The 14,158-nt window shown below is 37.5% G+C and overlaps 1 protein-coding gene across 1 annotated transcript; it reads left to right on the forward strand.

The window, feature by feature from the left end:
- Positions 1-1,553: 1,553 nt before the first annotated feature.
- On the forward strand, positions 1,554-11,146 carry LOC306859232 (uncharacterized protein). Its single transcript, XM_079400152.1, has 3 exons — positions 1,554-1,742; positions 4,645-5,628; positions 6,845-11,146. The coding sequence occupies exons 2-3, from the start codon at positions 4,645-4,647 to the stop codon at positions 8,702-8,704; spliced, it is 2,844 nt and encodes a 947-aa protein (XP_079256278.1). The 5' UTR covers positions 1,554-1,742; the 3' UTR covers positions 8,705-11,146.
- The last annotated feature ends 3,012 nt before the right edge of the window (positions 11,147-14,158 follow it).

Below are 14,158 nucleotides of genomic sequence, written 5' to 3' on the forward strand. Positions count from 1 at the left end.
ATAAAATATGTTTTATTTTTATAAGGCAACATTTCTCATTTTGATTTACTTTGATGTACACAATAATTTTAAAACGTAGGTAGGTATATAAAAAATGACTAAACGTTTAACAAATTAAAACATTAAATTATATTATTTAACAATCATATATACTAAAATGTATAAATGATTTTAAATGAATATATAAATAATTAATTATAGTATAAAACTATACCAGTATCTCAGTGAAACTATAATAACATTGGAACCAATGAAAAACCTTGATATTTATATTGAACTGCCAACAACATTAATCTTAGTTCATAAGCTTTTATGTAATTTCCCTTGTCCTGAGGGCTTTTCAGCAGTGGACTTGAATGCATGACTTCAGTAAACTCATCAGAAGTGTCTTACAGTCATATCTCACATGATCCCTATATAGTGTGCTTGTGCTAGTGCACTACACCACCTAGCGGCCTGATAGTGTGTCACAGCTAAACAAACTGAATTCATTTAAAAATATTAATTAAAAACTGTTTGAAAAATATGCTTTACAAAATCACAAAGCCGTAAAATATTAATAAATACCATGATAGTATATAAACAAAATAACACTACAATAACAAAATAGTAGCCAAATATCACAGTGTAAGTAATAATAGTAAAGTAAGTAAATATTGTAAATTCAGACTTGATTTCCTTCGCTTCTCTTTCTTTATTTCAGAGCTGGAAACTGTTAGACGGTTCGTTTTTATAGGCTTTTCCATATATATATAATAATTATAAACTGCAAAGGAAATTACACAACAAATTTAATATAAAAAACAACAACTATATTATAATTTTTCCTATTATTCATATATGTTTTGGACTATTATGATTGAAAAAATGTATTCAAGCTGGATGGCATTAATATCTGCATTTGCTGTTCTATATAAATGTGTGTTTATGTATTTAGTATTTGTTTTTACTTTTTAATTTATTTTCAAAATATTCAAATAAATGTACTTCTAAGGAAAAAACGGGCGATTTATTTTTTATATTTGGTATTTATTAGTATTTAGTACATACCAAATAGAAATGTTTGTTTTTGTTTATCTGTTTTTATATATATTTTAGCAAGTCTTATTTTTGTTTATTTGTTTATTTTATGCATTATATTAATTATTATTATTTCTTTATTTTCAGTATAGTTTAATAAATAAATGGTTATCTGTTGTTAAAGAAAGAAAGAACGTGCTTTTTATTTGTTTGTTTTGTATTTTTTTCATTAATTTTCATTTATTTGTTTTCTATATTCTAATAAAAATATGTCTGTATTTTTAAGAAATAAAAACATTCATTTGTTTATTTGTTTTTATTTATTGATTTATTTTTAGTATTATTTGTTTGTCTTCTTTATATTTTAATAAATAAGTGTTTATATATATGTAAATAATGAAAGAACGTGCATTCATTAATTTAGCATTTTTTATATATATTTATTTCCCCCAAATGTTTATATAATAGTGTTTCCCGCTGCAGGCGCACTTCCGCTCCAGGCCGTTGGTGGAGCGCGCGGCCGTGACGTCACCGGAAGAGCCGCTCTGTGTGTTCTGTTCCTCAGCAGCAGTGCGAAACTCCTCCACTTCCAGAGGTTTTTAATGTTAATTTTCTGTTGTTTTGTGTTTTTATCTCGATGGATGTCGCGCTGATGTGATATAGATGTGTTTCGTGCGCGGTTTGGATTATTCGCGGTGTTTTTGCGGCTCTGTGATGATCAGGTGAGAATCTGTAGCTGTTTGTTTTGTTTTTGATCATATTTCGGTCCTTTATACATTTATTGTCTGTAGTGGTGTTTTATAATCACAGGGTTGTGTTTTATCAATTGGGGAAGGCAGGAGAGATATATCCAGTAAACACTGACGTTACAGAATATTAGCTGCTTATTTTTAAAACATTTTTCATATTTTATGTGATTTTGAGCATAATTCTCGGTGTTTATGTATCTGTGCGGTTGGTGATGACTAGAGAATGTATTTATTTAAAATATTATTAATGACTTCTTATAAATTAATTGCGCACTTGAACAGTACTGTAATGGTGTATATTAGAGGGTGATACTGAATGTAAACCATAGTATTGTTGTTGTTAATGAAGTAATAATTCTTTGTTAATTGGTGTATAAATTGTAGTAGATTGTAATTTCTTTACTGTATGGTTGAAGACATGAAATATGACATGTGAGTATTACATACGTGTTAATGCTGAACTATGTGTCAACTACATTTAGACATATTTATGTGAAATAATTCATTCAGGGCAGAAAAAAAATCTACTTTTATGAGCCCACATTTTTATTATTTATTAGCATTTTGCAGATTTAACAAGGGTTAAACTAACTGTATGCATATATTGTCAAGAAACCCTAAACATAATAAGGATTGCCAAGTTGTGTTACAGTCAATTTTTTTATATTTTTCAGAACAAAATACTAAAATGCAATAGTAAAAGTGAAGCTTGAATAATTGAATTCACTTAATTTGACATCCTTTTTTCGTTAGCACATTTTAATTAAACCCTTAATCCCTCTATAAACAACTGATAGTGAAATAGTTTATTCAGGGCAGAATGAAATAAACTAGGGCTGCAACTAACGATTATTTTGATAATCGATTAGTTGGCCGATTATTCGTTCGATTAATCGATTAATCGGATTAAAAAAATATTGACCAAAAAAAACACTATTCCACATTCTGCCCAATGTCCTTCAAACAAACGTGACAACTGAATGCTATGAAAACATACAGTGCTTAATTTATTAGACCACTTATCATAATAAAGAGAAAACATATTTTAGAAATTTGTCAAAAATTTGTTTAAATTTAAAAATGTTATTGTCATTTATTAGACATAATAATAAAAAATGGCCTCATAACAGCTTGCATTCTTGCTGGTATTGTTTATGTACTTTTTGACTGCAATTGGGTATCGCGGAAAAAAAATACTCAAATAAAAAATACAAGAAAAAATAAGTGCTCTGGTTTTCTTTCATAGATAACAGCAATAATGATATTATAGCATTACAAATAGCCTACTACTGTTACTAAAGAGCTTACACATATTGGAGTACTAACCAGTACAGAAAGCCGAAAAATGATTTTGGTTATCACCAATACTGTTACTTTAGAGCAGCAGTGGCACAAACCTTACATAAACACATTGTTAAACTTACATAAATTTGTTAAGCATTGTAAAAATTGAATATAGTTTAAACCTCTATTAAAAATTAAAATAATAAAGATAATAATAAAGACGAATAAAAACACAAACTCAGTGTTAACCAACAGGTAAGAGTAATGTTCTGCAGGAACTACTTTGATCACAGTCACCTCGTCATTTCTTTATCCTGTAAAAGGCCGTTATGGAGCGTCTCATGCTTATATTCAGACAGACAATTACACGCTGTTATCCCTTTAAAGTTCCTACTCTCATAAAATATTTTAATTTATTTTAAACCTTAAATTAACTTTCAACAACAGATAATTCAGCACAATGGATATGTTTGCGCTGAAAAGCCTATTAATTGTCTCCCTCTCTACTGTGTTCTGTCCGTCTGACGCGCGTGCGCGCGCCCGCCGCGCCGGCGCTCATTCGGTATTTTAAACTTAACACAGACTGTCAGGACGGACCTTTATGCAAAAATGGAAATGCTCGCGTGAATTTGTGGCATTTATAGATAAGGATATGACCGTAAACTGAACGTTTTTGCGCTGAGGACGCACACGCATCTTTCAAAGCGCCTGACAGGGCAAGCCATTACTCTTATGCATTAACTTAAAGCTTAAAATAAAGAATTATCATGTTTTGGGCAGCTTGGATCACGTGCTTCTCCGGCAGAATCTCATTCTGTTTCCTCCACTATTTTTAGATGCATTTTGTCCATAGAAATGCATTATTCAGTGCCGTAATTTGACTAACCAGCTGAAGTTGGACGTGCACTGTGGGCAGACCCGATTAATCGATAATGAGAATCGTTGTCGATGATTTTCATAATCGATAATAATCGATTTTATCGATTAGTTGTTGCAGCCCTAAAATAAACAGAAATCTAAATCCAGTTTTATGATCTCACTTTTCATAATTATTATTACAATTTTTAAGATTGATGTAATCTTATGACTTCAAATCTCTCCTCTCTCCTCTCTCTCTCTCTCTCTCTATATATATATATATATATATGTGTGTGTGTGTGTGTGTGTGTATATATATATATATATACACACACACACACACACACACACATATACCATATTATTGTTGAAACTTTGTAAAAGTTTTACAAATCAAAATAGAACCCAGAAAACTTCTAACAGAAAAAAATGGAATTTGGCAAAAAAATAAATCAAATTTCATAGGGCCCTATTTGTACTTCTCAAGTTTACACAAGAAACATGGACTATTATACTTGAAGTGTTGACTCTTGTGATAAATTACTCGTATCCCATTTGAAATTTGCTTTGTATAAAATGTAATGTGGGAAAATATTTATAAATGCTTCAGCATCATTCTCAGATGAACCTGGCGCTGGATATTACGAATTCTTTTTCTTTCATTTGGATAAAAGCATCTGCTAAATGCATAACTGTGAAGGTTGTGTAACGAGCTGATGTTTTTGTGTTGTAGATGATGGCGCCCTCTAAGATGAAGCTACGTGTGAGGAAGAGAGACAGCGCTGCCAAATCTTCTCAGCGTTTATTGGCCAACGCGTCGCCCGATTCCAAATGCCCCATCTGCCTCGACGGCTTCAACAATGTGGCGTCGCTTGACCGCTGCCTGCACCAGTTCTGTTTCCGCTGCATCCACGAGTGGTCCAAGAACAAGGCCGAGTGTCCGCTCTGTAAGCAGCCCTTCCACTCCATATTCCACTCCGTCAAAGGGGAAAACGACTTTAAGGAGTTCGTGCTGCGTCCACCGGAGAATGGAGCAGCTCCAAACGCCAATCTATCTGAGCGTGTGCTCCGCCCCCGAGTTCTCCGAGCCCGGGAGAGGCGGAGCCACAGACCGCAAACCCCCGCCCCTTCCTCCTCCCCTCCGCTTGAGGACGACGTTATGCTCGATGGCCTGACAGATGCAGCGGCACTCGCGGACAACCAAGACGTGCAGCAGATAGTGCTGCGATTAACGGCGTGCAGACATGGGCGTGGTGAGGGGCGGAGCTTGCGGCGTTTGCGCGACCAAGACGTTGTGGCATTCCGACGCGCGCTTTATAGGACGGGCGTACGAGTACGCAACTCGAGAGACGCTGGCAGGCAGAGGGATATTTCGGCCACATTCTTGCGACAAAATCCCGGCTGTTTGCGACGGCTTTTGCCTTGGCTGCAGCGCGAGCTCACGGTGCTGTACGGTTCGCACGGCTCACTGGTGAACATTGTGCAGAACATCATCATCTCACGCATTATGAACTACAACATGGAGGACTCAGCCATCCGGGATGAGCTCCGCCCCTTCCTGCTGGCGCGCACCGACCACTTCCTGCACGAGCTGGTGAGCTTCGCCCGGTCCACCCTTAGCATGGAGGCTTACGACCAGCAGGCCGTTTACGACTGTCCCGCTCCCAGCTACGAGGAGGGCAGCAGCTCGGACCTTTCTGTTATCGCCATCTCCGAGGTGAGACACAAACATCAAACATTACGTTTTATCTGAGTTTACTTCCATCCTGTATGACTTTGTTCTTTTAAGATGTTTAGCAAAATGCTTTCACTTTCAGGGTCATTCCATCTCAAGTGGTCCAAAAAGCTGGTAGCTTGGGCATTCTTTTTTATTACCTTGATTAGGTCCCTGTTAAGAGGGTTACTAAGGGGTTTGGAAAAGTATTTTCCAGGTCTAGAAACATATGGAAAAAGGAAAGCAGAGTATGGAAAATTATTTATGTTTCCAAACTTTTGTTGCTATTTAGTTTTTTATAATAGAAAATTAAGAATTTAATGGAAATATATTTATTGTACAATAAGGGAGATTTTGTGGCAGCTGTTTAGTGATTCTTTAATGCACTTTTTGATTATGCAAAATGCAGGTTATAAGCATTTTGGGTTTCTTCTCACATTATTCTTAGCACGTATTACATAACCTCAAGGACCTATGCAAAAAGAAACCATTCAATTTAGCATATAGGACAATGCACACTGAGCCACCTATCGTGCCATCAGCCTATTTGCGGTGTGGTTTCTTTGCCTCTACAAAGAATGTGTTAAAGAGACCTAAGGGCTTTTTATTTTAGGGTCTCTGTATGTTGTCACAAGAAAATCAATGAAAAAAACCCAGAAAAATTTAAAAAATATTTACAGATGACTGAACTATATACCAAATATAAAGCTGAAAATAATGCTTATAGACCATTTGTTAAATATTGTATGAAACAAGTGGTTTGGAAATTTGAGTCTGGAAAAGTATGGATATTTTGAAATGGAAAATGGGTAGGAGCCCTGTGTTAAGTTTCCCTAATTACACCCCCCCCCCCCCCCCCCCCATTCCAAAAAAAACAACAACATAACTTCCTGTTCCTTGTCCTCCATTTATACTCCTCCACGGTGAGGATTAATGCACAAAAAGGTGTCCACCAAATACATAAATCTAAATATTGTTTAGTATGTCTGTAAATCTCTAAAAATCTTATTAACTCATGATAACTCTGTATGATGAACAGTACATAATTTAACTTCTTTCTGAAATCTTTCTTTCAATTCTACTAAAACTGTTCCCTTGTGAAGTGTTCTGGCACAGTGTTTCTGTTTATTGTAAGCAGATAATGTCAGAGCACTGCAGGAGGATGTAATGTGTTTCTGGTTCAGTTTATCCATTTCTTCATTGTTGTCTTTTCTTACAGGATGACGACGATAATGACAGTGAGGACAATGTCACAGAGAATCCCGCTGCTGTCCAGGAGCGCCTTGCATCCGTTGCCACAGCAAGTGGAGCAGAAAGTTTGCCAAGTCAGTCAGCGTGGGATGATGAGACACCTGGTCCCTCGTATTCAACCCTCCTCCCCTCTTCCAGCCAATCACATGGCGAGGGGGCAGAGCCAAGCTCAAGCACAGCCCCTCCCCTCAGCACCCTGGATATGACTGACTCTGCGGCGAGTGGCAGAGTGTCAGCCGGACCGGGTGAAGATGACGAAGAGGAAGAGTGTCTGATTGTGGGATATGTGAAACCAATGGCCGAACGGACTCCAGAACTTGTTCAGCTCTCTTCAGACTCGTCTGAAGAGGAGCAAGAGCCAGCCACCACTGAGACAATGGCCTCAGTAACAAAATCAGAGGTATCTCAAATGCAGCTCCCGTTACAGTCCCACATGATCCCAATTAGCCCTAGTTCCTCCCCAGGCCCTGCTCCCTTGTGCAGTCCACAGAATTTAAACTCGGATGGAGTCGGGTCACACAACATAGAACAAGAATCCGACTACTTGTTCTCCCATGGTCACCGGTCCAAAGAGGGTTCACATTCTTCGCAGAGTCGAGATGACTCCGGATTCAGAGGTCACAAGAAGCACAGAAGTCAACGGTGCTCTGGCAGCAAAGAGAAGGATAAGAGTTTAGAACAATCTCGGCACGTCAAGACACCGGATCGCTCACCAAGCCAAACACAGTGCTGGACACAAAGCCCAGCAGTTTCCGTTTGGAGCGGTAGCCCAGTCTCTAAGTCACACAGTAGCGACTGCTCTTCTTCTAAAAATAAGAGCAGAGAGCATTCGCGCCATGCGAAAGAGAGATTCTCACACTCTCCTTCCAACTCCAGAAGGAGGAGAACCAAGGAAAGGAGGAGTAGGTCACCTGACTCTGACTCGTTCCTTGGTTCCCACCATCCCCGTGACGCAAAGCGTTGTCGTAAACGCCGCAAGTGGTCGGTCAGCAGCAGCAGCGCTGATTCGCACTCTGAAAGATCCTGCCTGGATAAACCCAGTGGCAAACGCAAGTACAAAACCCGCCACTTGGAGCGAGCAGCCCAGCGGCAGCACAAGGAGGGTACCGCAAGCAAAGAAAAGCGGCACCGAGAGCGGCGACGAAGCAAGGAACGATCTCCAAGTGTGGAGATCATTTACGAACGAAGGCCGCCTGACCCGTACTGGGTCCAGCGGAGGAAGAAGAGGCACCGGAAGCGAAAGAGGGAACTGCGTTCTCCCACTGTGATCACAATCGATAGCGACAGCGACCGTACCATCGACTGTCTGGACCGCGTCATGGACGTTATAGACCAAACCGCTGCTGATGTCGAGCAGAGGGATGGGACTCCTGAGCAAGATTCCATCCAGAACACAAGTTGTACCTTGGACACTTCAAATCCTCTATCTGAGCCTTCGAGTCCCATGGGCCGAGCCGACCCAACCACTGAACGCACACTAAACCTGGATGACTGCGTGGTGGATGTAGTCGACCACAGTAGTTCCGACTGCTCCCGAAATATGGGTGCAAGTAACCACAAAGAGTTTATACCCGACCCTTTGCCAGTGGATTCGATAATATCGGCCCCACCTTCGGACGTGAGGCTGCTGGAAACCATACTGCAAGATCTTGTGGATTTCCTACCGGCGGCAGAGCGGGAAATGGGGCTGAGTTCTCCCGGCCAACAAGAACCAACTTCTAGCCAACAAAAAGACCAATCAAAGATGGGAGGAGATGCCGAAAACTTGGAGAATGAGAACACCGATGACAACAGACCTCAAGAGTCGATGATCAACACTGTTAATTAGAACTAAACAGACTTTTCTTACAGACACATGCTTATCTGAATCGCACATTTAATAAACTCATTTAAAGATTGAATTCCTGCTGGAAATGGATGCTTAAGAAACGTTTGGAGAACTTCTTTTGCCATTGTCAACTTCATTATTGTTCATGTTGTATTTATAGTTATGGTGATCCTCTTCCTCGAATCTGGTGCTGATTCACTGTGCCACAACCTAACCACGATCATGCCTGGATGGCAACCCTCGTTCCCTAACCTAGGGTTAGCAGCAAATACATAGGGGTTACCAACTAGGCTAGTGGTTCTCAGCTTGTTTGCTTCAAGACTCATGTTTTGTTTGACAAGACACAGGGACTTTGACAAACCGAACAAAAAAATATGGGAAACATTATTTTGCTATCCTGCACACTTAGAAAAAATGGGCAAAACTTGTACCTATAAGGTGCTTTCACACCAGAGGAAACCTGGTGTGAAAGAACTATAGGTGGAATTTCCTGCTTTTTGGCGTATTTGCTCTGCAGGAACTAGGAACACATTTGGGGGAACTAATTTAGCTCCTGCTTCAGAATGAGATCTAAAACAGTTCTATCAGAACTACCAATGACATAAGTGTGTGCTGATTGGCCAAACGCATACAAAACATCGGCTATCCGGTATTTTTAAAAAGCCATGTAAAAATATTTACTCCACAAACATGGAAAATAGCGATAATGGCATTTACCTGTTATCTGCACTGTTGTGTTCTTTTCTCAGCCTCAGTGATATGTAACACTGCATGTCGTCATAGGAGATTTAGTCAGATTTTCATACTTTCAATCGTGCAAATTGTGCATTTACATTCCATCTGTGTCATCACAAAACCCGCGACACACAACAAAAACAGCTCCGTTCATGGTGTTCTCCATTCACCGGTTGTTGACATTTGTAAATACCACGAGTTAAGATGTCGCTGGTGGCTACTTCAGAGTTCCTGCTGCCGGTGCGAATGCAACCAGGAAAATCGCCCGAGGGAAAAATTGGTTCTCTAGGAACCACCCTGCTGGCTAGTTCCTATAACTAAAGCCTGGAATACAGTACACAGTTTTTACCCTGATTTTCCACCAATTTATAGTCTGGAGAAGTTGACACTACTTGCCGAAAGTCAGAGCCAGTCTGCAGATTTGAGTTGACAGATTTCATAGAAAATCGTGTAGTGTATGATGGTCACAGATTCAGTTTTTTTAGCTTCAGTCTTATTCCATCCAGTCGGAGGATATCAAACATGTTTGATATTTTCAGCCGATTTTAAAAATAATATTGTTTTCATTTGTCATTTGCTTATGTTCCTAGAACTATGCAGTGCGGAAGTGCCTTTAAATGTACAACAGATTGTCACTGGGGCAGCGCGCGTTGGAAAAGAGAAAATGGCGTGGCTAGTGTTTTCCATGTGTTTTTAGGTGCAACATGTGTATGGCCCCTAATGGTATATATTGCTACTTATGGCGCACATATGCACCAGTTAGGGTTGGATAAGGTACAGCATTGTGCCTTAAGGGTGTATATTGCTACTTAAGGTAACTTATGCACCTTTTAGGGTTGGATAAAGTACAGTGTTGTACCTTAATGCTGTATATAATGCTGTATGCAGGGGTGGTGATGGCGCAGTGGATAAGACACATGCCTTTGGTGTGAGAGACCCGGGTTCGAATCCACTGTGAGACACCAATGTGTCCCTGAGCAAGACACTTAACCCCTAGTTGCTCCAGAGGCGTGCGACCTCTGACATGTATAGCAATTGTAAGTCGCTTTGGATAAAAGCGTCAGCTAAATGAATAAATGTATATTGCTACTTAAGCACCTTTTAGGCTTTCCTGTAGCTCAAATAGTAGAGCATGGTGCTGGCAACGCCAAGGTCATGGGTTCGATTCCCAGGGAAAGCAAGAGCTGATAAAATGTAAAAACTGTAATTTGAATGCAATGTAAGTCGCTTTGGATAAAAGCGTCTGCTAAATGCATAAATGTAAATGTTTTAGTGTTGGATAAGGTACAAATTGTCCTTTTAAGGTTATTGCCTCAGTGACATGTTGTTTTACCTCTAAAGGTACATTTTTCACATTTTCTGACAGTGTACGTGATTATATGGTTAGTTGCATTTTATTATTTGCGTTTAGCGTTTTTTTTGCTTCTGTCCACAATCTGTCCCACTGGCTGAGAACCACTGATCATTCATTATTCAGTGCCACTGAACCTGGAGAATTGTGTCTTTGTTAAACTCAGGGAACAGGTGACGTGCACCTCCATGCCTCCATTACGCAGTATGTGTGTAAGTGCTGGTGTATGCAGGACTATGGTGACACCCTGGAGATATAATTCACTGGTCATGTCTACTGAACACACATCAAGCCTTCTTTACAACAGCTGTCTGTCATGTCAGCCAACAATCAATAAATGCATTTAATAGATGTACAATCTAGTGTCTAAAAGTGTTTTCTTTATGAACTGCAGCATTAGTTCATCACCTTTGTGAGCTGAGACCCTTCTAACCAGTGTGATAAATCCTGTGTCTTCCAGGTAATGGTATAGTCCCCTATATTAGGAATGACTTTGCAGCCGTTTTGTATTAAGTTAAGTTGCTGTCGCTCCCACTGTGTAAAGTCGCCAGTTTTTATTAGCGGGGTTTCCATCCAAAGTTGCGAATTTTACTTGTGTGCAAAATTTAAATATTGCATGAAACATTTAAAAATAAGCACCGTTTCACAAAGTCACATGATTTTTTTTTTTATATGTGTATGGAGGAATTTATTCGTCAAATACATTTCCATCTCCTATTATTGGCATTAACCCTTTTCCCCACAGGTCAAAAACCACCTCAAGTGAGCGTAAAAACTTTTTACGAATTAAGGGATTTTTATTCGAAATTTGGCATTTCAATCAGTCGTTTCTGATGCGATACTTCAAAATGCGCATAAAAACGGTGATGGAAACATAGCTATTGATTTCCAGAATTATTTCTAGCTTTAGTCAGTGTGAACATAGGCTACCTCAGTGAAAACTTTATATCTGATATTGTTTTGTGTTCTTTTGCCAAAGCATTTAATTTTAATTTTTCATTGAAATATAAAAAATATTACACACTTCTACCAGAATCCTTTGCAGTAGCCAGCATTTTGCCTTCTCTCGCAAATGTATTGTGTTACTCTTATTGTGAAACTTTGCATTCACCCTCTAAACGTTTTTCATTCTGCCAAAAATGCATTGCGTTCCTCAGAAATATTTGCAGTCAGTCGCAAAGTTATTGCATTCTCTGACAAATGCACTGTAAAAAACAAGTGTAATTTTAACTAATATTTTGTAAAAATGCTACGAAAAAAACTGTTAATGGGTTAACAGTAATTTCACGTACTATATAAAGGGAAAAACTGTAAAAGGTCTAACCAGATATTTAATTTAATTTTACAGTTAAATGCTGTTAATTGTACAGTTTTTAGAAGTAAAAAATAAATCAATGTATAATTTACAAAAACTGTAAACTGATATTCCCAGAATTCCCTGCATGACACTCCACATTTTAAAGTATTTTGTTTAAATAATCATGTTTTTTAATAGTTTTTGTTATCAGTTATGTACATTTGGGCTTTGTTACATCTTCTGTTGTTTGCATTAAGTATCGTGTGTTACCATGATGGTGTTTCCCAAATTATGCTGTCCCATCCACCCAAATTGTGTTTGGATGGATGGGACAAAATAAAACAACCTAATTCTGAAACTAGAAACATTAACACATTTTTTACTGATTTTGTAGAAGTAGTGCATCATATTTATATTGCCATCCAAAGTTGTTGTTTTTTATATATATATATATATATATATATATATATATATATATATATATATATAGCAGCTATGACAATTTTAGGACCTTATGAAAATTAGCAAAAGCTTATGCTATTTTCCACAGTTCATGCTTTTCATGGTCAACTTCCTGTTTGATGCCTGCCCCGCCCACAAACATGATGTCACACCAATGAGGGCATCCCAGTTGAATTATGTGGTCTTACAGCAAGGGCTCAACAAAAAAGGTTTTTATTTTTACTCATTAGGTGAGAAAATAAATTCTGTATAGTTATACTGTCCCATTTGACCTTGTGTCCCAATCACCCTTACTTCACCTATTGTTGTTGACGCAGTATTGATGTGGGCATGCTCACTAATCCAGGTGAAAAACAAGTGCACTTCCATAATGTACTTAAAGTGCTCTATTTTTGCGCACTAATTTTGTACTTAATATACTAAAATGTATTCTTTAGTACTTAAACTTAAGATTATCTAAGTGTACTCAACTGTGCTACTTTGGAACACCATGAATATGAACTAAAATCCGCTTTTAATATACTATCTCTATATTTAAAAAAATTATTTAGCTACCACTTGTAGTACACTTGAGTGTACTAGTGAATGAATGATGGGTTCAGGTGTACTACAAGTGGTAACTAAATACATTTTTTAAATATAGAGTTAGTATATTAAAAGTGCATTTTAGTTCATATTCACGTTGTCCCAAAGTAGCACAGTTGAGTACACTTAGATAATCTTAAGTTTATTTTAAGAAGTACTAAATAATCAGTTTTAGTATATTAAGTACAAAATTAGTGCGTGAAAATAGTGCACTTTAAGTACTTTATGGAAGTGCACTTGTGTTTCACCTGGGACAATCTGAATGGTTGGATAAAGTTAGTGCTCTCAAACGATTAATCGCGATTAATCGCGTCCAAAATAAAGTTATTGTTTACATAATATGTGTGTGTGTACTGTGTATATTTATTATGTATATATAAATACACACACATGCATGTATATATTTAAGAGGAATATGTTAAATTTATATATTAAATACATTTATATATGAAAATAAATATATACATGTAAATATATGCTGTACACTGCAAAAAAAATGCTTTTCTTACTTAGATTTTTTGTCTTGTTTCCAGCCAAAATATCAACAACAAAAAAATTCTAGACAAGTAAAAATAATAGATAAACTTGTTTTTTCTGAAAACAAGACAATTATTTTTACTTCTTGATTTAAGTTTTCAGATATTTTGTCTGGAAACAAGACAAAAAATCTAAGAATTATTATTATTTTTTTGCGGTGAATGTGTGTATTATTTTTATTATATACATAATAAATATACACAATACACACACATATTATGTAAACAAAAACTTTTTACTTATGTAAACAAAAACTATTTTCGATCCGATTAATCGCGATTAATCGTTTGACAGCACTAGTTTTTAGTTATCATCATCAAAATGTTAATTCTCGGCACAAGGTGATTCTGAGGTGATGTAATTGTGTGGTATTCCCCTTTAAGGATGTTGTGTATTTACTGTGAAAAGGGACTGTTCTAATTTCAGTTTCAGCTAAAGTTACATTAATTCACGTTACAGTCACGTTACTCCAAGGGATTATTATTAT

This window comes from Barbus barbus (assembly GCF_936440315.1).
Source record: "Barbus barbus genome assembly, chromosome: 40".
Classification (NCBI taxonomy): domain Eukaryota; kingdom Metazoa; phylum Chordata; class Actinopteri; order Cypriniformes; family Cyprinidae; genus Barbus; species Barbus barbus.